This window comes from Macaca mulatta, chromosome 9, assembly GCF_049350105.2.
Source record: "Macaca mulatta isolate MMU2019108-1 chromosome 9, T2T-MMU8v2.0, whole genome shotgun sequence".
NCBI classification, from domain to species: Eukaryota; Metazoa; Chordata; class Mammalia; order Primates; family Cercopithecidae; genus Macaca; species Macaca mulatta.
In genome coordinates, this window is record NC_133414.1 from 108387446 (window position 1) to 108410712 (window position 23267).

Genomic DNA, 23267 nt, shown 5'->3' on the forward strand with positions numbered 1-23267 from the left:
AGAAACACTTTTCACTTTCCAGAACTGGTCCTTACAGGGATAAAAGGTCTGCTTTCACCACTCAGTTACCCAACTTCTGGACTTCATACACCAGCAAAATACCCGGGCTGGAGTGCAATAGCATGATCAGAGCTCACTGCAGCTTTGAACTCCTGGGCTCCAGCAATTCTCCTGCGTCAGCCTCCAGGGTAGCTGGGACCACCACGCTTCACTATATTTTCTAGTTTTTATTTTGTAGAGATTGCAGTGAGGGGCGGGGGTCTCACCATCTTGCCCTGGCAGGTCTTGAACTCCTGGACTCAAGCAATCCTCCCCATTCAGCCTCCCAAAGTTCTAAGATTACAGGTGTGAGCCACCGTGGCTGGCCAAAATATATTTTTTAAAAGACAGGAAGAAAGGAAGGAAAGAAGGAGGGAGGAAAAAATGGGGTACTAACAAAGGGTTGTCCATTTCAAATTGTGTCAATTAAGGATATTGAAAGAAAACAGCCATTTTCCCTATGGTTGCTGAGGCTTCATTTTAGTTTTTTATTTTTTAACAGACAGAGTCTCACTCGTCCAGGCCGGAGTGCAATGGCACAATCTTGGCTCACTGCAATCTCTGCCTCCAGGGTTCAAGCAATTCTCCTGCCTCAACCTCCTGAGTAGCTGGAATTACAGGCACCCACCACCATGCCCAGTTAATTTTGCATTTTTAGTAGAGACGGGATTTCACCATGTTGCCCAGGCTGGTCTCAAGCTCCTGACGTCAGGTGATCCGCTTGCCTCGGCCTCCCAAAGTGCTGGGATTACAGGCACCAGCCACCGCGCCCAGCCTGATGCTTCATTTTAATAGGACATTTTATCACGCACCTTCCTCCCCTAGCCCTCCCCAGGTCAGAATAAAAGGCAGTCCTTGTCCTGCCTTCACCATATCTCTGTCTCCTGTCCAAGTGCTCATCAGCTGGAAGCCAGTATCCCACCCCAGGTACCTGTGCTGTGCACTGCCTGGAAGCCTTTCCTCTGCACTGAGGCATCCGAATAAAACCTGAGAAACATACTGCTGCCCGAAGCCACCATGGGGTCTGGTTTCTGGCTGCCGCAGAAACGGCCCAGGATGGGGGCCAGGCTGTCGGGCCCGTCGTACATTTCCAGGTGGTCATAGGCACATTCCTGGTGCTGCTCGATCTCAAATTCATTGAAAGTCTGGGGACGGAAGAGCAGAAAGTAAGGCAAGGGCCTGACATTCAGCCGGGGTGGGGGCCTCCTCTCCAGTTCTAGGAGAGGAAGGGGCGAGGCAGGGTGGGAGACTTCCAGTTGGCTGTACAGGGGGTGTGTGGCCATGGTGATGCTTGGGGACATCTGTAGAGAGGGTCTCAACCTCTGCCTTGCTTTTGGTCCAGCAGGCGGCCCTATGAGGTAGTTACATGAGCTACAATGACCACACTGCAGACGAGAGAGCAGGGGTTCAGAGAGTTTAAATGCTTGACATTTTGACAGCTATTAAGCAACAGAGCCAGGCTTCCCACAGCCCAAATCTGTCTTCCTTCCATCCCATCACACAGCTTCTCTCTCACTTAGGGCCAAGAGCCAGCAAGGGCTGAGTGCCCACTCTCTGTGTTGGCAGCTGTTTTAAATGCTTTACCAGTATCACCTCATTCAATCTTTACAGCCCTGTGATGTGTCTAATCCCCACTTTACAGATGAGGAAAGTGAGGCTCAGAGCTGCCAGATGAGTTGTCCAAGGTCTCACACTGGTAGAGCTGGGCCATGATCTAGCACTCTGGCGTCAGAGACCCTGCTGTTGACCTGTGCACTCCACTGCATGATCCTTCAGTACAAATGACACTGGTGAGGTTGTATGAGGTGCACGCTGCTCCGGGCAGCAGCTTCATGGTGGCTGACACTCGCTGAGTGTTTATTCCATGCCAAGTATTTATGGGCATTTTCTCACTTCTGGTGATCCTGGGAAGGAAGAGCTATTATTATTTCCAACATGCAGAAGGGGAAAATGAGTCTTAGAGAAGCTGGCTGACCTGCCCAAGCTCACGCAGCTGGAGACAGATGAAGCTGAACTTGACCCCCGCTAGCCTTCTCCAACCCCCACTGCTATCATTCACCAGGTTGTGCTGCCTCACTTCTCCCTGTTCCCCCTAAGGACTGTCCCCTAATGCTGGCCAGGGGCGCCCCACCATTCCAGCCTGCTTTTCAGCCCTGAATGCAGGCTCCTCGGGTGCTGGGTAGGTGGTCGACTGATGGCAGCCCCAGCGTCAAGGGAGATGGGATAAGGTGAGTGGGGATGGTGTCAGATGAAGACCTGGATCAAACGACAGAGCAGGGACACAGGACATTAGCTGGGGCGGGGGTGGGGGGCGGGGTGGTGCTCAATTCATCTCTGGCCTGGCAGCACGGAGATGGAGATTGGGAGGGGGAAACAGGACCAGCACGGCAATGCAGGCTTTCAGAAGAATGACTCCCACACACTAACGCACGTGGGCAGAGCTCTCCCGCCTGTGAGATAGGGGGCGCTGGAGCAAAGGTGGTAGGTAGAGACACTGGACAGGGGAGCAGTGGCACCAGGACGGCCATGCAGTGGAAGGGAGCCTTAAGCTCAGCAGGCAGGGAGCTCCCAGGAGGTGCATGGGGCGCCCTGTCGCCATCCCCATGCAGCGAACACCACCAGCTTCCTTGAGAAGTATTCAACTCACATTCTACGGTAGCGAAAAGAGCTCAGTCAATATATCCACCATCCGTTTCCCGAGGAAACGCCTTTTGGAAACTACCAAGTGTGAGTATGAACCTCGAGCAAACGCTTCCCGTTGTGCGTTTGCGCGCTCCCAACGCCAGAGGGCGCCTCCCCTGCGGTCCTCGGGGCTCTATGTTGCCATTGCGAACATTTCCCAGCAGATGGCGGTCTTGGAGAAGCAGTGCCTTTCCCTAAGGCGCTCTCCAGTTGATCCTCACTCAGATTCAAGGCTGACCCGTGACAGCCGCTCTTAGCAGAGCAGCAGTTTCCCCACGGGCGGCCCAGCATGTGAGCTGTCCGCTGGGAGCACCCTGTGGTCAGAGGCCCTGTCTTCAGCCCTCGACGCCCTGGGGGCCCATTCGCCTCTTCTGCTCCTCACTCATGGCTCTCACCAACAAACATCCTGCAAGTCCCTGCGCCATAGTCCATTGATCATGGACTTCTCCCTCTCTGTTCTCCTCCATTCTCCCTGAGTTATCCGTCCACCGTTCATAGGGTCAATCCTACTTACCTCTACAGTCAGAAAAACCCATTTAAAAAATGTCCGTCTGCCTGAAGTACAATACATTCTCCAGCTGGCAAAAGGGTTTCTTTATTCTCCAAAATGTGGGAGTCCCTCCCTGGGGGTTGAGAAATGAGACTCCTAGGAGATTCAACTCCCCTTTGAAATAACTGTGCAAACCACACATCATATACGTGAAAAAGACTTTAAATAAAGGCTTGGGGAGGAACTTTTAATTCAAGAGGGAATTTGCATAAAGAACTTAGTCTCCTATTACTAATGGAAAAACAAGTTGTAGAAAAAATATGAATAGGATTTTATTAGAGGAATTTGAGTAACAAAAACATATATATTTCCCTGTGCACTGACAGTCATGATTGTCCACAGAAAATTTCTGGAAGGATCCGTAAGAATGTGTTCAGAGTGGTCATTTCTAGAGTGGAAATGGGGGCTCTGGGGTCTTTTGATTTCTATTTCCAACCTCCTGTACTGATTCATCTTGTTTTTAATCATGAGACTATATTGTCTTGTAAAAAATTTAAAACTGGAAACAAGTGAATCTCAAACAGCACTGCAGATGTAGGTGGTGGATGCTGCCTCCTGCTGGTCCCACTGTGCCCAGGTGTGATCTATAGAGCTTTTGTGTGTTGTTTCTTTTAATCTGCACAACAGCCGGATGAAGTAAGCTTCATTAGTATCCATGTTTTGCAGATAATGAAACTGAGACCTGGAAATGTTGAGTCACCTCCCCCCAGTTACAGAGCTGGGAAGTGGCAGAGCAGAGACTCAAACGCACATTTGCCTGATACCCAAGTCCATGTTCTCAGTAAACTACAAAAATGACTCACGAGTTTCACCCTGTGGCCTGCAGTCGAAGAGATGTTCCAGGTACACTCCCTCCGGCTGGGGTATTTGTCAGGCCAGTTGGGGCTCGCCAGGGTCCCCTCTGCACTGCTGATCTTGTGTGCACAGCCAGCTGTGGGTGGCGGGGGGACACATACAGAGAGAGAAGTCATTCACTGTGGACAGCACGAGAAGGATTCTAGGGGGTTCTCCTCCCCTCTCTCCTGATTGTCTCAGGGTCTTTATCAAATGTGGGGTGGGGTGTCCTGAATCAGGTGTCCCCTGGCTCAGGGATGTGTTGGTTTACTTGCACTGGCTTTTCTGCCTTCCTGGCTGTGGCTCGGGGGCCAGGCTATCTTTCTATTCCTATCCACATTGCAGTTATCCCTGCAAATATGTTAAAAGCACTGGCAGTGGGGTCGGGTGGACCTCGACCCGTCTTGGTTCCGCCATCTGTGGGACTTGGGGCTGTTATGTAAGCTTCGGTGTCCTTATTTGTAAAAGGGTGCCACCCTAGTCGGGGTGATATGTGATCGAATGAGATAATGCATGGGAAAGGCTTAGGGCGTGCCAGCCCATGGTGAGTGCTCAGTGCATCTTGGCTAACAAAGGTCTGCTTCATCACTGCACCATCCATCCATAAGCTCCTTTTAGTTTTTCTCAGTGGTTTTATTTGGAGTCTACCAAGTGTGTCCTGGTGACAGTGCTATTTGCCAAGAGTGGTCCCACAACTCTTTCGATGCCTGGCATCTTGGCCAATAACTGGCATTTCTCTTCTTCTGTGTTGGGCACTGTGGACAGCATTTTCCATGCATCCTCTCCTTTAGTCCTTCTCACTTCCCAAATAAGAAAATAGCTTTGGAGAGGGACAGTGCTTTGCTGATAGGGGGCGGAGCTGGGACTCAAACCGGGCCTGGCTGGCTTTAAGGCCAGTGCTACCACTGCTTAGAAAGCACGGCGGGCTGTATCACAAACACAGAGGCTCCACGCTGAAGAAACTGGAGAGGCAGGTGAGGAGGGCCCGGGGGAAGAAGGGGAGGAGGCAGCTTTGAAGACGGTCCAAAGAGATTTGCCTCTGCTTAGTGCTACATCTGCTCTGCAGCCACACAGAGAACAGGCGCCCAGAGGGAGAGTGGCTCGGCTCCTGGGACATTTGCTCAGCTCCTGGGACATTTGCTCTGACACCCCCTGCCCTTGGGGTCAACCCACACAAACGCAGCCACTATTCAGGGGTGGGAACTTGGGAGAGTTGACCTCCCTCCTGTCCTCTCCCACACTGCAGGAGGCAAGCCTGGTCCTAGCCCGGGCCTGCCTCACAGGGGCTTGACTGTTCCTTCCCTGTTTGGTTCTTCCACCAGCCTCCCACCCAGCCCCTCCACCACCTGTGACCATGCCCTAGGGCTGGGCTTGGAGGGTGGCCGCCTCCTCCTGAAGACATGTCAGCGCCTCCTGTAACATTCTAGGCAGATCCCGACCAGATTCTGCGGCACCCAGCCAAACCTCCTAACTCCAGACTGTTTATTCCAGAGATCGGGCTGTGTGTCTTCCACATCTTCCTCCACCCTTGACTTCCTTTGCAGGGCTTCACAGCTGGGGCCAAGGCCTGGAAGCCTGTGTGTTTGTCATAAGTGTTCAAACTCCCTTCACTGGGCAGGGTAAGAACAGAAGGAAGGCTTTTTCCAGAATGACTGGACCGTGGACAGTAAAAGCCACCTGGCCCTGAAGAATTTCCTACAGTGAATGGAGAATGGAGCAAAGCTTTTCAAATCCTATTTTCCTATGGGACCTGCATATGGTAATTAATATATGACAAAGACATAAAAGGCTGATCTTTATTGATGTTTGAGGGCATAATATGTGTCAGAGAGTCTGAAATACTTTGTTTTAATCCTCACAAAAATTTTAAGAAGGAGGTTATGTTCAGACCCTTTTAACCAAAGAAAAAACTGAGGCTCAGATAGGTTAAATAGCTTGCCCGAGGTCACACAGCCAGGAACGGCAGAGCCAGGATGTAGACCTAGGTATTCAGATTCCAGAGCTTGCAGGCTTAATCATTTGCAAAAATAACTCAGCCTACAGCACCTGAGGCCCCCAGGTGCCCCCTGAAGGAGTGAGATGCCCTGGGGAAAACTTCTCTCCCACAAGAACAGCAGTGGCTGGGCCTCAGCTCAGAAAGTGGAAGAGCTCCTCACCCCAGCCCCTCATTCATGCACATGCTCACAGGGGTTTGGGGTGTGGCGAAGGTCAGCCCACCCCCCAACAACCGGAGGTCCAGCCTCACCCTCTTTGCAGTCATGCCCGTTCTCGTGGAGGCGGTAGCCGTTCCTGCACCTGCACAGGTAGCTCCCAAAGGTGTTGGCGCATTCGTGCTGACACCCGCCATTGTCCTTGGCACACTCGTCCTTGTCTGGGGAGATCAATGAACTCTTCTAAGAGGAGACGCCAACTTACGAACGTCCCTCAGGGCTCAGAATCCCACTTAAAAACGGCCTCCTCCAGGAAGCTTCTCTGATTGCTCCCCTTCCCCTCTGACTGTTCCCTCACTGGGGGAGTGAAGCAGGAACATCTTCACCTCAGATTTCTTGCATATCTACTTGTTTCATTTTCCAAGCACTTGGCCCTGGTATGTGTTGGATTCTCCAAGTACTTTTTCTCTGTTCTCTGGCCCTGCTCCCTGCTCAAAACAAGGAGCTCCCTGAAGGACAGGCTAGTATTAATCACAGTAGTAACAATAATGACAGTAATTCCTACTTATTGAATGTTTACTATGGAACAGGCACAGTCCCAAGCACTCCATGCATTATCTAAGTTAATTCTCATCCAACCTTAGGAGGGAGTTCTCTATCTGCCAGTCTTTATAAGTAAGGAAACTGGCCGGGCGTGGTGGCTCACGCCTGTAATCCCAGCACTTTGGGAGGCCGAGGCGGGTGGAACACCTGAGGTCGGGAGTTCAAGACCAGCCTGGCCAACATGGAGAAACCCTGTCTCTACTAAAAATACAAAAATTAGCCAGGCGTGGTGGCGCAGGCCTGTAATCCCAGCTACTTGGGAGGCTGAAGTAGGAGAATTGCTTGAACCTGGGAGGCGGGGGGTGCGGTGAGCCGAGATCACGCCAGTGCACTCCAGCCTGGGCAACAAGAGCGAAACTCCGTCTCAAAAACAAAACAAAACAAAAACAAGTAAGGAAACTGACTCTGAGAATGGCTAATGTGACCAAGGTCACTCAGTGAGCAAGCATCCTCTATGGCTGACCCCGAGGCCTGGGCTCAAGTGCCACGACTCCACACCGCCCTCTGCACGTGGAGAAGCTGGACACACAGCAGAGGGCCAGCCCTACCCCACCACTTCCAGCTCTTGTGGCCATAGACAGTTCCTGCCCTCTGTGCCTCAGTTGCCTCTCCTGTAAAATGGAGACAGTAATGGTATCCTCACTTCACAGGTTGTTGGGAGGGGCAAATTAATTAAAGCAGCACCCAGCCCACAGTGTTAGCTGCATAATTATTATGTGAGAACTCAGGTGCTGGCCCTTGTTACGCTTGTGGTCCTTGTATGCAGCCCTATCCTAACCCAGCTTGTTCCTGCATTTACCGAAGATCAGCCTCCCTCCCCTGCTTCCCTGCCATCACCGGAATGACTTTAGGGGTCAGCCCTGTCTTCGTCCACTCTCTACACCCTCTTGTTCACCATGGTTAATGTCTCCTCGAACACTGTATTTTACCTGCTTATGTCATCAGGACAAGTAAGAGCCCTTGTAAGACCCTTTAAGAATGCAGAAGAGACGCCCGGTGCCATGGCTCACACCTGTAATCCCAGCACTTTGGGAGGCCGAGGCGGACAGATCACCTGAGGTCAGGAGTTCGAGACCAGCCTGACCATGGAGAAACCCCGTCTCTACTAAAAATAGAAAATTAGCTGGGCGTGGTGACACATTCCTGTAATCCCAGCTACTCAGGAGGCTGAGGCAGGAGAATCACTTGAAGCCAGGAGGCAGAGGTTGCAGTGAGCTGAGATCGCGCCATTGCACTCTAGCCTGGGCAACAAGAGCAACGCTCTGTCTCAAAAAAAAAAAAAAAAAAAAAGAATGCAGAAGAGATGAAGCCGCCCAACACCCAGCACTGACCCACCTCTCTCCCTTCCTTCCTCTGAGTCCTTCTGCAGATGACTCATAGGTCCTCACTCCTGCTCTGACCCTCTCCCCTGTGCTGTGGCTTCCTATTGCAAATGTGGAGCTGCCCTGCCTGTGATGCTCTGCTACATCCTCCGCTGAGGTGGCTCCTGCCCGCCCTGCTGCCCTGGTCCTCCAGCTGCCTGGCCTTCCCAGCTCCACACTGCCTGGCATGGCTTGGTCAGATGACAAGTTTAGGCTTCCCCTGCTCAGGAACCTGCAAACAGTCCCCGTTCCTGTTTCATCAGGTCCCTACTCTTCAGCCCAGCGTTTAAGGTCCTTCATGACCTGGCCTTCCCCAACTTGGCCCATCTCATGCCCTTGGCTTCCCAGCATGGGTCAGGGCTCCATGCAGGCCCATCTCATCTCTGTCTCTGTGCTCTGTTGAGACCTTAACCTGTGCTCACACTGCTTCCCCTACTGGGGACCCTGTACTTTCTCTCTAATCATCCTATCTCCACCTCCATGTCTTCCATCCCTTAAAACCTGGCTTAGACCACCCCAAATCCTGCAAAAAGGCTTCACCCACTGCTCCAGGCAACCATGGGCTTCTCTTCTTCAAACATTAGCCCTTGTTGCAGCGGCCCACCCCACAGTGCTCCAGGCTGGGACTCAGCAGGGTGTGTATCCCTGGCCTCCCTAGCTGGCATGTAAGCTTGTCCAGGGTTGAGAGCACTTCCCTGGCAACAGCTCTGAGCCTAGTAGTGTACTGTGCCCACAGCAGACACTCAAAACAAAAAACCTGACTTGCTCAATGAGAGACTGCCAAAAACACCCATGGAGACGGAACTCTGGGTATGTATAAAATCAACAAATAATTTGGTCGTTTCTATGCCAAGCATTAAGACTATAAAGATAACCAAAATACAGTTCCTGCTTGTAAACAGTTCACACTCTAATATGACGTGACATGCAGGACCTGCTATACAATTTACAAGGCTCAGCACAAGATTTGAACTTTGTTTAAACACTATTATGAATTTCTTTTTTTTGAGATGGAGTCTTGCTCTGTTGCCCAGGCTGGAGTGCAGTGGCACAATCTCGACTCATTGCAACTTCTGCCTCCCTGGTTCAAGCGATTCTCCTGCCTCAGCTTCCCGAGTAGCTGGGACTACAGGCGCCCGCCACAACGCCCAGCTAATTTTTTGTATTTTTAGTAGAGACAGGGTTTCACCATGTTGGGCAGGATGGTCTCGATCTCTTGACCTCATGATCCGCCCGCCTCGGCCTCCCAAAGTGCTGGAATTACAGGCGTGAGCCACCGTGCCCGGCCATGAATTTCAAGATGATGACAACAGAACCTCAAACCAGTGTGGGCCCTTCTGAGAACAGGCTCTGTGCTATTGCACAGGCCACAGGCCCACGGAGCTGGCCCTGGTGACAAGAGCCCTAATGGAAGGAAAGGAGAGAGTGCTGTGGGAACACTGGTGAACGAACAATCAATGTGCTAAGAGGGTGCTATGGCTTGAGTGGGTCCTCCAAAGTTCATGTGTTATAAACTTAATCCCCAATGCAACAGTGTTGAGAGATGAGGCCCTTACATGTGATTAGGTCATGAGAGCTCATTATTGCAGCAGTGGGGTCCTGATAGAGGATGAGTTTGACCCCCTTGCTGCTCTTTCTCACCCATGTGGTGCCTTTCACCCTGTTATGACACAGCAAGAAGGCATTTGTCAGATGTTCCCCCTTGATTTTGAACTTCCCGGCCTCCAGACTCATGAGCCAAATACATTTCTCTTCACTATAAATTACCCAGTTTGTGGTATTCTGTGATAGCAGCACAAAACGGACTAAGAGGAATAAGATGAAGCCAGAGAATGTTACAGAAAGTGGCATTGTGGGTCTTCAGGTTGAAGTAGGAGTTTCCTAAGTAGCGAAGGAAGAAGGATATTCCAGAGAGAGGGAAGGCCACAGGGGCGGGGGTATGAAGAGAGAATGGGATGGGGGTTTAGGAGTAGAGGGTGATGGCATGGGGGAACAGTGGGGGGATTATTCGTGATCACAGCACAGGGCACCTACAGAGGGAATGTGGCTGGTAGGACAGGTGGGCCAAGACAGTGTCCAGCATCAGATGCTGTACTAAGGAGAATGGGCTTTTTCTACAGCTGCTGTACTGGCCCTGAGGATTCATGGCCTTCAGTTTGAGAAGTAGGGTCCAGTGTGCTACTGTAGTGGGTTTAGTACTGTCTTCCCAAAATTTCTGTTCATGTGTGATATGGTTTAGCTGTGTCCCCACCCAAATCTCATCTTGAATTGTAGCTCCCATAATTCCCACGTGTTGTAGGAGGAACCCGCTGGGAGAGAATTGAATCATGGAGGCGATTTCCCCCATACTGTTCTTGTGGTAGTGAATAAGTCTCACAAGATCTGATGATTTTTTAAGGGGTTTCCCCTTTCACTTGGCTCTCATTCTCTATTGTCTGCAGCCATGTAAGACATGCCTTTGCCTTCTGCCATGATTGTGAGGCCTCCGCAGCCATGTGGAACTATGAGTCCATTAAACCTCTTTTTCTTTTTTTTTTTTTTTTTGCCCCAAGATGGAGTCTTGTTCTGTAGCCCAGACTGGAGTGCCGTGGCGCGATCTTGGCTCACTGCAACCTCTGCCTCCTGGGTTCAAGCGATTCTCCTGCCTCAGCTTCCCGAGTAGCTAGGATTACAGGCACACACCACCACCCTCGGCTAATTTTTTTTTCTTTTTTTGTATTTTTAGTAGAGACAGGGTTTCACCGTGTTGGCCAGGCTGGTCTAGAACTCCTGACCTCATGATCTGCCTGCCCCGGCCTCCCAAAGTGCTGGGATTACAGGCGTGAGCCACCACGCCCAGCCTAAACTTCTTTTTCTTGATCAATTACCCAGTCTCAGGTATGTTGTGAAAACAGACTAATACAATGTGGAACCTTAGAATGTGATCTTACTTGGAAATAGGGTCTCTGCAGAAGTATTAGTTAAGAATCTTGAGATGAAATCATCTTGGATTTAGGGTTGATCCTAAATGACTGGAATCCTTCTAGGAAAAGGAGGGGACACAGAGACCCAGAGAAGAAGGAAACGCATGTGAAGATGGAGACAGAGATCAGGATGATGTAGCTACAAGGCAAGGAATGCCAAGGACGGCTGGGAGCCACCACAGACTAGGAAGAGGCAGGGAGGAATTCTGCCCTAGAACCTTCCGAGGCAGCATGGCCCTGCGAACCCCTGGATTTTGGAATTCTGGCCCCCAGAACTGCAAGAATAAGATTCTGTTGTGTTAAGCCAACCAGTTTGTGGTAATTTGTTATGGCAGCCCTAAGAAACAACACAGTCACCAGTAGATATATTTTAAAAGCCCTGGATCCAGGCACGCCCCCTCCAAGGCAGCCATACCTGGAAGGCTACAGGAGCAGGCAGAGAGAGAGAGGAGAGGGCCAGGGACCCCAGAGCCTGGAGTCTGCAAAGCCGCCTCACCTGCACTGCATCAGCCTCACCTCCGAACCCACGTACCTGAGAAGAAGTGGGCCCTGAAGCCACGCTTGGAGACGGTGTTGTCGGACTTGAACTCCACACGCATGTTGTTGCTCTGCGAGGTGATGACCTCAGGTGTCTCAGAGCCACAGAACTTGCCGTGCAGCTTGGCGTCGGGGGACAGGCCGCTGCGCACCTCCACAAAGTCGTACTTACAGACCTGCAAGGGAGCATGATGGGGAGCTGCCCAGAGTCCCTGTCCCCACCCCAGACCCCCAGCACACTGCTGCACCTGCTTCCTGAGCACCTCACCCTGCCATGTGGGGGGTCCCTTGACTCTTGCTATGCTGGTTATTTGAATGAGCTCCAGAGGGCACAGGGGGACTCCTGGCTCTCCCACTGAGGCTCTGTGGGGGCGCCATCGCCTGGCACGAGAGCACAGGGCTCCCAAACCTGCATCCCCATAACTGTGGCCTTGCTTTAATTTATTGTATACATTAGGCTTCCACACGAAATTTTGCTTGAAGAAAGGGCCCCACTGCTAGAAGGAGAAGAAAAAGAAGAAGAGCCAGGGAGAAGCAAGAGGAAGAGGAGGAGGAAAAAGCTGCAAACCACCGACAGAATCTGACTCCCTTTACAGGCAGGGAAACAAGTGCAGAGGGAGAAAGACATTTGTCTGAAGTCACATAGCTCAGCAGTGGTGGAGCTAGGACTAGAATTCATGTTCCCTGCTATAGCAATGATTTTTCTCAAAAAGAACTTCACTGCTAAGGGGTCTTATCAATTGCTTTCAAGGATTATTTTTTTCTGCACAATATTCACTTTGGGGTGACACCCTCATGGGCACCATGGCCTCCGTGCATTGGGGTCATCAGCATTGAGGTCTCCTTCCAGTACCCCAAAGGCCTGACTCTCAGGTGAGAGCTACACCAGTACTATTCTCGAGGTGAGACCCCCAGCTCAGCTGGGGTGGGGAGGGGAGTCTCAGGAATGGCTTGTGTGCCCCAGGGTGTCCCTCCAGCCTAAAGTGCAGATGTAAGCATGTGTGACTAGCACTCCAGCTGTAGGGCACTGCCTGGACCTCAACTGACTTGATCATCCATGATCATTGGCTGAAAGAGGAAACAGGCTGTCTGTAGCGTCCTTGTCCCTAGCTAATCCTCACCCCCTTTATTTGCCTCAGCTGCACACCAGCTCCCCAGATTCACAGCCCAGTTCTGACACCTCCCACCCCCAATACCTGCCTCCTCCACTCTTGTTCTGATTCTCCTTGGATGTATCAGCGACAAGAGGGCCGGAGGTGCTCTATCTGCAGAGGGCGTGCGGCAGAAACTGCTGGAGAAAACCTTCCCCCAGATTCTGCTAGTGCAGGCCCTATGACTGTCCAAAGCTCCAGTTCCAACACAAGCCATCTCCCTGCCCTCCCAGCCCCTCACTGGTTTCCAGCTCCAAGTCACCCCTCAATACACTCCCCAATTAATCAGAGCACAGAGACATACGTCATTGCCTTCCAATTCAAACACTTCAAACTGAAGGGAGATCCGGTACTGAGCGGGGGCCACCACCTGCCAGACACAGTTTTTGTTTGTGGGATACTCCTTCGGCCACCCAGGGCTGGTGATGGTTCCATTCAGCTTGGTAATGAAACCGCCACAGGCCACTGCACGGGGGAAACAGAAACAGGATTTCATTTAGCTTTGGCTCCAAGTGACTGTGATTTCCCACCAGGAGCAACAGAGCCCTGCTGTTCTGTAATGATAATTTTTAAATGTTAGACAATTTGAATTGATTAATTCAGTGTCCTTTGTTCAAAACTATGGTTTCAACTGAATATTTGAAAGAAAATATTGGGGATAAATCTTTACTGCTTTTAAAAACAATGAATGCATTTGTGCTTTCCTTTCACCCAGTGACAGAGCTAGGGGCTCCCTATGGCTTGGGCCAAAGGAGAATTAGAAATGTTTGCAGCAAGCTACTCACCATACCAAGCTTGCATGAACAAGCAGACTCATGCACGTGGACAAGGAAGACAGAACACAAGCCAGGTAGAAACAGGATGGATGAAAAGTGCTATTGGTTGAGTCACTGGAGTGCTCACGGTTTTTCTTTGCTTTTGTTTCCTACTTCAATAATCATGTCAATTTCACACAATCATAGAAGAAAATAAACCTCGATTTCAGTCTCTAGGGCAGGGTATATGTAATTTGGGCAGTTTTCTGACAGTTGTGACAGCTGTCAGGCTGTTTCTCCTTCTGGGAAGTAGGTGGGTCTTCCACCATGTCTGCCCATTGCCCATTGTTCCTACACAGCCAGCCGGTTGCCCCATCTCTGCCCCAGTTCCCCAAAGACTTGTCCCATATCCCCTCTCATTCCAGCTTGGCAGGTCCCACACCAACCTTCACACATCTTCTTATCAGCGGCCAGCTCGTAGCCAGGGTCACAGGCACACTTGTAGCTGCCCAGCGTGTTCACACAGCGATGCTCGCACCCTCCGTGATCTGGCCAGGAACACTCATCCACCTCTGGTGGGAAGGAAGGCGACTCCAGTTACATCGTCATGAAGCCTCCTGGCTGTTCCCAACCCTTCCGCATCCCAGTTTCACCAGCAAGTGTCCTCTAAGAAACAGGAGCCACTCCTGGTGACCACCTCCCAAAGAGTGCTATGTCCACCTCTGAAAACCAGGCAGCAGGGACAGTGAAGGCAGGACACCGACAACACAAGCAGGAACCTTGTTAGCCGGGGTGGGCTCTGCCAAGAGGAGGTCAGGCCTGGAGAAGTGAATTCTTTGAGGTGTTCAGTCATTGGTCATTTGAGACTTTAAAACATCTCACAGCATTCCATACCAAAGACTTCATCCATTTTAAAGCCATGGAATTGAGGACTTCCCCTTCCCCCATAAATATGCAACTTCTTAGAGACATTAAATAAAGGGTGAAGACAAAGAACACATTGCTAGATGAAGATGTGTCAGTATTCTCTATACATTAGAGACAGAATGTGTTATTTAGCAGTTTTAGAAATACTCTTAAGAGAGGTATACACAGGGAGATATTCAAGGTTACAGAAAACACGGGCTCTTAGGTTAGCCAATGCTGCCAGGAAAACCTGCAGGAAGAGGCCATAATGAGGCTGAGTTAGCAGGTGCTTTGGATGGGATTTGGCACCAAGTGCCTAGTGATGCGTTTGGGGCGACTAAGTAACAGCACATAGCATGCCATCGTTGCTGTTCAGAGGGAGAACCTGGAAGTCATTAGAGACGCTCCCCAGACACATTAACCCATGTGCCACTGAAGAAAGGAAAAACCAAAACAAATATTAGAAATAAAAGGAAAAATATGATTATCTGTTGCCAGCCATAGTACATCTAGCCCTGAAAGACAGCATGTGGGATGTGGCCTAGCAGAGCTAGAGAGGAGTCTAGTGAAGGGACGACTAAACACTGAGACATCTTTTTCAAAAACGTTGAACCTAGGAAGAAGAAAGGATGTGGGGAGAAGCGGGAAGGAGAGTTCTGGTCCACAGCACCACGGGAGGTAGGAACACAGTAAGTATAAAGTTGTTGGCCATATACGGTGGCTCACGCCTGTAATCACAGTACTTTGGGAGGCTGAAGTGTGTGGATCACAAGGTCACAAGTTCGAGACCAGCCTGGCCAATATGGTGAAACCTTGTCTCTACTAAAAATACAAAATTAGCCGGGCGTGGTGGCGCATGCCTGTAACCCCAGTTACTCGGGAAGTTGAGGCAGGAGAATAGCTTGAACCCGGGAGGCGGAAGTTGCAGTGAGTTGAGATTGCGCCATTGCACTCCAGCCTGGGCGACGGAACAAGACTCTGTCTCAACAACAACAAAAATAGTTGTTCACCAAATCTTGAAATAACTCATTATATATAAACTAAAAGAAATTAAGAGCATCTATGAGTTGGTAAAGACCTGGAAAGATACCCAGTCTTGCCCTCTCAGGCAGGAATCCTTTCAATAATGTTCTGGAGAGATGGCTCTTCAGACCCTGCTTGAAAACTCCCAGAGACAGGACTCTCACTACTTTTCAAAGATATTTATTGGGTTAAAACTCTCACTCCTTACAACTTCCAATCCACGGGTCCTCAGAAAACACAAACCCTCCAGTCATCCAGCTTCCCTCTCCCCTGCCCTTTTCCAACTCAAATATACCCCTTTCCTTCCAATCTTCCTTGTCTGTGATGCATAGACTCTTCATCAACCTGGCTGCACTTCACTGAGTAAAGGAGTGTTTGTAAATATCCCATCATTTCACGTAGTGGACAGTGAACTTAGGTAACTCTAATGGTGATGTATTCTTGGGCTCAATAAAAGCTTATATAAATTAATCGCTTGTTAGGGGAGATTGGGTTTAGAAAGACAAGCCAGGCAGGGAGTTGAAGTTGCCCATCGCCTCAAATAAATGTAAGTCTTAAGTATGCTAAAATAGTAACAAGTGTGCAGTTACTTTTTTTAATCACCTTACCATATTGAAAGTACTTTCATAGACATTTGCTAAAAAGTATAGAAAGAAGAAAATAGTTGACAAAAAGTAGCGGAAAGAGTCCAGGCTTTAAAGTGAGTCAGACCTAGGGTGGATCCTCCAGCAGATCTTCCTCCAATAAATGGGATGACTGCTTGTGATTTAGCCTCACTGAGGCTCCCTCCTGCTTTAAAGTGAGAATGATAATATTTACTTTTAGAGTTGTGACGACGAAAATGATGCATGTGAAGTACCCAGCATACAGACCATCGACACACAGAAGCCATCATGATAGACAGCAGCAGAGTTGCTTTCAAATTTCCAGTGAGTAGAGAGAGACAGTGATGGGGCAGTGAAAAGATAAGGTTATCTGGGCATACCTGGACCAGGTGGGAGTGGAGCAGTGCAGGCCTGAGGAGGGAAGGGAGACAAGGCAAGAACAGAAAGAAGGAAAATGCTTCAAGGATGGGCCAGTGGAGGAAGATGGATGGGCAGGAGGGCAGCACAGCAGAACTCAAGACACTGGCTGGGGGACCTACTGAGGAGGCAGAAGGAAACCGAGGAAAGAGCCCATTGGGAGAGACAGATAGACAAAGGACCAAGGCCGGGGGCAGAAGGAAACCGAGGAAAGAGCCCATCGGGAGAGACAGATAGACAAAGGACCAAGGCTAGGGGCAGAAGGAGACTCTGATATCAGAAGACGCTGTGGTTGTGGGCAGGACACATAGGCAAGAAAGAGGCGCACAGAGGAGCAAGTGTCTTGGCGCCATCTTAGCCAGGTGAAAGGAGAGAGCCCAGTGGATGGACTTGGGCCAAAAGCAAAGAAAATGTAATTCCTCGAGAGACTAGAAGGTAAGGTGCTTGGCCTTGGGAGGTAGATGAAAGGCATGCTTTTACACCTGAGCTCTCTCTAGCAAGAGGTATGAGATGTTTGGCCAGTTGCAGCCCTGCTTCAGCCTGGCTGGATGGCACAGAGATGCATGGGGCCTCCCACTGTGGTAAAGCAGCACCTGCTCCAAGCCCACAGGCTCATGCTTGCTCTGGGCTGCAGAGGCAAAGGCCAAGGCCAAGCCTCCCAGAAAAATCTGGGAGAGTGTGGGAGTAGAAGAGACTGGAAACAGGGCTCAGCTTAGCATAGCAGGAGCTCTGGAGTCTTCTCATGGTCCAGGTGGAATTAGTGAAAGAAGGAAGTAGTTAGATGATGAGATGGCTCAGGCAGGATCCCAAAAATTGTTTCAGGGAAAGTTAAGGAAAGGGAAGGCAGAGCACATTCTTAGGCTTTTAAAGAAATCCCTTGAAGGAAGCCAGTCCCCTTACGAAGCCCTTCATGGTGACCTATCAGCACTGGGATAGGGGATGGAGGGATCAAGGTGGGAATCCTTTAATTCTTTATGTGGTGGCATAGGACCAAAATGGCCCTGCCATCCCTTGAGCACTGCTGCCTTCTCCCAAAAAACCCAGAATTGTAAGGTGCTCTGCTTGCTGCCGGCCAGTAGGCTCTGAGAGGGGCTGCCATCTGGCACCAGAAGGGGGTGCAGAGGCCAACTGGCACCCTGGCCAGCGTCAGGTGCCAGCTGGGCCCTGGGCAGAACGCCTGCCAACTGGCACCAAGGCAAGAGCTTCTTTGGCTTGCTCCAGCTCTTCTGCTGGACCTTTGAGCTCCTCTCCCAGCTTCTTTCACTGAAGAAGTTCTGATACACGTGCTAGGAACTTTGTGTTCACAGGACATCTGACTGATGGACTTGCTGGGAAAAGGCTGGGCTGGGGAAGCTGGCTGGGCATAGTCTCCTGACCTTCTCGGTCTGATACGGCAGCCCCCAGCCACACATGGCTACTGAGCACCTGAAATGCAGCTGGTCCAAGTGGAGATGTGCCATGAGCATAAAACACATGCTGGATTTCCAAGACTTAGTATGAAAAACATAAGATCTCTCATTAATACTGTGTATATTGATTACATATTAAAATGATATTATTTTGTACCTTAGAGTAAATAAAAATATCATTGAAATTAATGTCACTGGTTTCTACTTTCTTGTAAGGCAGCTGCCAGCAAATTCAAGGGCACCTATGTGGCTCCTGGTTGTGCCTCACATCCCATTTCTGTTGGACAGTGTTGCACAAAGCTGTGGTCTCTCACCCACTCTTCTTCCGGAGAGCCTTGCAAAGGAGGCAGAGCAGGCAGCAGGATGCCCACTCCACCAACAGGGCAACGGAGCCCATTCATTCATTGATCTAGCCATTCTTTCATCGCTTACTAGGTATTTACTGAGCCTACTGTGTGCCAAGCACTGGGACCACAGTGAGGAGCAAAGCAGGTATGAGCTGTCGCAGAAAGGAAAGCTGATCTGCAAAAGAGTGGCTAGCTAGCAGGCAACAAGGGACCAGCACTCCAAACTCCACTTGCCACGTCCAGAGCCCTTTTGCCTACACCCCTGTGGTATTGGGAAGGTGGAAAGGTGATCAGTGTCAGAATCGAATCACAAACACTAAGGAAAAATTCCACTCCCTTCACATTCCTTCCCTGTGGTTTTCAGGTCTCCTTATTGGAAAGAGAGTGGACTGTGGAATCCTACAGATCTAGATTCCAGTTCCAGCCCAGCCATGTTAGGAATTCAGCTTCCTCAACTGGAAAACGGGGGCATTAATAATTCCTACCAGGGGACTGTAATGAAGAAAAGCGAGAAAACCTAGATGTCCTTTCCCTGATTTAATAGGTCTAGATGAGGTTTCCGTTAATCCTGATTCCTACTTTAAGATTCATGGTCAAGGTCAATGGTGTATATTTCTTCTTTTCTAAATGTTGTTCTCTGCAGTTGTCTTTACCATAAAAAAGTCAAGCTGAGTCTGTGCACTAAGTTACTTTGGGTGGGCCTCAATCCACACTTTGACAGGCATCTGAAAAGATGTTTGCAAATTGAAATGCCCTCCAAGTAGGACACTGGGTAACCTGGGCCCCGTGGCAGACTGAGTCTCACAGCCTCCACCGAGGTCCACACCCACACGGCAACGTCATCATGCATTTGCTGCTGATCTCCTTCACCACCTTGAGCACTTGAGGACAACCATTGTGTGCTTTCCTCGGCGTCTCCAGCCCCAGCACCAACACATTAACTGATGAATGTTGAATGCACGCTAGATGGGGAGGAGGGAGAAGGTGGCATCTTCTAACCAGCAAATGGAGCCGGCTATCATGGTTACTTGAGCAGGTCCAGGCACTTCCTCCGTCTCTTACAAACCAGTTTAGCATCAGAGAAATACCTTCCATTGCCCTGACTGGCATCTCCAGCAAGTTTTCCATAAAAAAATCAGGAGGTCCAGTTAAATTTGACTTTCAGATAAACCATCAATCACTTCTCAGCACAGTATGTGATCTTTGGGACATATACTGAAAAAAAAAAATCATTCTTTATCTAAAATTCAAATGTAACTGGGCATCCTGCTTTTTTTTTTTTTTTTTTTTTTTTTTAATTTCCTAAGCCTGACAAGCCTAATCTCCAGCTTTAGCTGGTACTCTCAAAACTGTGCATTGCTGACCACCAGCAGCATCAGCAATGAGGTGTGGATGGTCAGTAGTTACCAGTTACCCCCTGGAATAGAGTTCCAGCACCCAACTTACAGAACCTGGGGTGGAAGTCAGGGGAAGAGAAGGCCAAGAGGACTAGAAAAAATAGAATTAGAATGACAATCTCATAATCATTCATGATATGTGCTAGGCAGAACAAGGCCTTCCAAAGCTGTCTACAGCTTGGCCTCTGCAACCTGTGAATATGTTACCTTAATGTAAGATTCTGCAAGTGTGGTTAAATTAAGGATCTTAATTAGGTGAAAGAAGGACTCTGCCAGTGTGGTTAAATGAAGGATCTTGGAGACGAGGAGATTCTCCTGGAGTATCTGGGTGGGCCCAATGTCCACACCAGGTCCGTGTAAGGGAAAGAGGTAGAAGGAAGATAGGGTCAGAAGGAGGAGATGTGCGGACAGGAGCAGAGATCTGAGATGCAGCAGAGAGAACGTGGCATGAGAATGACACACTGGCCATTTCTGTCTGGCTTTGACTGTGGAAGAGGACCATGAGCCAAGGAATTCAGGCAGCTCCTAGAAGCTGGAAAAGGCAAGGAAATAGATTCTCCCTTAGAGCCTCAAGAAGGAATGCAGCCCTGTCATCCCCTTGATTTTATCCCAGTGAGACCCATGTTAGACTTCTGACCTCCACAACTGTAGGATAATAAGTGTGCATTGTTTCAAGCCACTAAGCCGTGGTAAATTGCTGCAGCTGGAATAAGAAACCAGTCCATCACAATAGCAAGAAGAAATTGTCGCATCGGCTTTTTCAGAGAGAATAACCACCTCAAAGATTCCTTCCTTAGCAAAGACAATTAATGGGACTAAATATTACACTGGGTGTATTCACTTGCACTATTCCATTTTCTTCTGATGACAACCTTGCAATCATCTGGCAGCATTGTCTCTCCAGGTAGAGAGACTGGAGCTTGTGCAACAGAAGCTGTGCAACTGGAGAAATCATGCAACTTGCTTGAGGCCACCCAGCCGGTGTCACTGCTGCCAAGTCAGACAGAGGCCGCCCCAGGCTGGGAGACACCAGGCATGTGCAGGCTGGGCCAGGGAGGGGTGGGGGCTGTGAATTTCCAGGCATCTCAACCAAGGCTGTCATATCTTCCCTGTGCAATCACAAGCTGACCTGCTTTCAAAATACACTTGCCATGGTCTGGCTTTTTTTGGTTTTGTTTTGGCTTGAGTAAGAAGCAACTCAAGTTTTGTCTCCAATCCTTCAGCGCCAACATGATTCTTCCTCTGCCACTGTTTGGGTTTTGCTCTTCCCCGATGCTTCAAAATAGGAAAAAATGACAGCCCCACCCCTTGTTTGTCACTTGCCAGCTTTTAAAGTGCCTCCACAGCCATCCTTTCTTTGGGGCTTCACAATAATTGCTTAGGTACAATGGGCAGATGTCCTTTCTATTTCACAGAGAGGAAAACTGAGGCTTCATTAAGGACGAATGGCTGCCTGCTCTGGGTGACACTGCAGAAGTGGGTTCTTCTGACACCCAGGCTGTTCACGTAGAACCTGGGAGGTCTAAGATGGGGCAGAAAGGGAGAAGGGGAGCAAGGGAGGGACTGGGATTTCTGTGCTGGCTCAGCCAGGAGTCCTAGGAGAAGGGGGAAGAGGAGAAAGCAGCCTCTGGGCAAGCACAAGTGGTGGGGGGGCTGGGGAAGTGGGGTCACTGCTTAAGGGGCAACAGCAGCAGAGGACCGAATGTCTCTACTCATGGGCTGCTGCTGTGCTCCTGGGCGCCCAGGCCCAATGCAGCAGGGAGCAGCCATGCTTCCCTCTTAGGGTGTGGTCTTCAGGGCTTTCAGGGGCCTGACGGCAGAGAATGAGGACCTGCCCATTCAAAGGAGGCTTGGAAGCTGGCTCTTCCGGGGCCAGGAAAGCTGGGTCTGCTCGTGCCATTCTGGGCCTGTTTCCATCAGGACCCTACAGAGCAGCAGGTCCCCAGGGCAACATGGAAATTTGTTCCCAGAGTGCCACCTCTTATTCTCCTCCCGACCCCCATCATGTGGGGGTAAGCATGTAGTCTGGGGGCACTGACACTCCAGGAGCTGAACACCTGGGTTGCCTCTCTGGCCCACATCAAGGAACAGTGGCAATGTTGTAGAAAGAGTTTGAACTTAGGAATTAGGCCAACTGAATTAGATCCCTGATCTGCCACTTAACTACCTGCATGATCCTGAGAAGCCCTTCCCAGCCCTGATCCAAACCTAACTCACAGGGTTATTTGGGGAATTAAATGACATTATGTAAGTTAAGTACCTTACACAGTTCTTGGTACACAGTAGGTGATCAATTAATGATAGCTGCTATCCAAATATTTGCTGTTATTCCATACTCAGTTTCACTACCGTGTAGTTTGCTCTTGTAAACTTACTAGACCTAATTTCCAAGTATAGAACTTTCTATCGTGTGGAAGCCAAGGCTGAGCCTGCTCCTGATCAGTTGGGAACTCTGCTGGGGGCCCACACCCAGCTCTGAAATGTGTCGCTGCCTTTTCTCTGCAGGGAGCCTTGTTTGGTGGTAAGCTTCCATATGGTTTTGTGTGTCTTAAGCCGGAGGGAGCAATGTTTCTTCTTGTGCCTAAAAGTGGGAACAAACTGCTAATTCATACCCTTGAAAAAATTGGCCGCAAAGCCCGCTTTATTGATAGAGCCATCGGACACAAACTTCATCCACAGTCTGTTGGAGCTCGATTTCACATCCTCCGGCTTCTCATAGCCACAAAAGTGGCCGATCAAGGCACTCTCTTCCGTGGGGCCATCCCGGATTTCCAGGTAGTCGTATGCACAGCTGTCGTGCCTTTCAATCTAAAGGAAGAAACAGAGACAAGGTGGATGGCAGATGGTTCCACTTTCAGGTTTTTGATTTAAGAAGAGAACCCAAATATCACTCTCAAAATCTAACCAAGAGGCGGAAGGACCCAAGTGTGTCCCAGGTCTCTCCATGCTGCTTCCTAGTTCGCGCCTTACTTGCAGAAGTCAAGGGTGAATCAAGCTGAGAAAAGTCTAAGAGGATAAACAGAGAAGAACAATTCTACCAAACTTCCCTGGATCCCATCCTGAATTTTCACTTTGATTATTATTCTCAATCTCTCTTACTGCCCTCAGAAAGGTGGCGAACCCCGTTTCAAAAGCCTGCATAGATGTTGATGTCAGATGTCCGGGCACAATTCACCATGGGCTTGAGAATGGCCTCTTAGGTTCCCGTTTTTAACCAAAAATGAACACCCATCTTTACAGAGTGGAGAGTGTCTAGCAAAAGTTGCGTTTCCTTGGGAAGCCGGTCTGAGCAGCACTCACCTCAAAAGCTTGGAAGGTAAGTCCCACGTGGAACCCCTCCGAAACCGTAATCCTCCAGACACATTCCTTGGAAGGTCTGTAGTCATCCGGATAGTTGGGAGATTGAATCTGACCGGCATCTTTGTTAATGTCTCCCCCGCAGGTAGCTTTAGAAAGAGACAGCAGGAGAGGAAGATGGGGGGCCTTGGTCAGTCAGATCTTAGGAAGGAAGGTGGCGGAGGCCGCTTGCCACCACTAG

At 49.8% G+C, this 23267-nt stretch overlaps 2 protein-coding genes across 4 annotated transcripts in view; both read right to left on the minus strand.

Annotated features, from left to right (window-relative positions):
- OPALIN (oligodendrocytic myelin paranodal and inner loop protein) overlaps positions 1 to 23267 on the minus strand; it is a 237139-nt gene that overhangs the window by 29316 nt on the left and 184556 nt on the right. The window lies entirely within an intron of this gene.
- TLL2 (tolloid like 2) overlaps positions 1 to 23267 on the minus strand; it is a 148288-nt gene that overhangs the window by 8039 nt on the left and 116982 nt on the right. For all 3 annotated transcript variants that reach the window (XM_015147839.3, XM_028826714.2, XM_015147840.3), the window contains 8 exons: positions 23030 to 23175; positions 22342 to 22537; positions 14072 to 14197; positions 13175 to 13335; positions 11715 to 11895; positions 6351 to 6476; positions 4075 to 4202; positions 971 to 1184 (listed from right to left, as the gene is read on the minus strand). In XM_015147839.3, the coding sequence (XP_015003325.2) occupies positions 971 to 1184; positions 4075 to 4202; positions 6351 to 6476; positions 11715 to 11895; positions 13175 to 13335; positions 14072 to 14197; positions 22342 to 22537; positions 23030 to 23175 (1278 nt within the window). The remainder of the gene's footprint in view (positions 1 to 970; positions 1185 to 4074; positions 4203 to 6350; positions 6477 to 11714; positions 11896 to 13174; positions 13336 to 14071; positions 14198 to 22341; positions 22538 to 23029; positions 23176 to 23267) is intronic.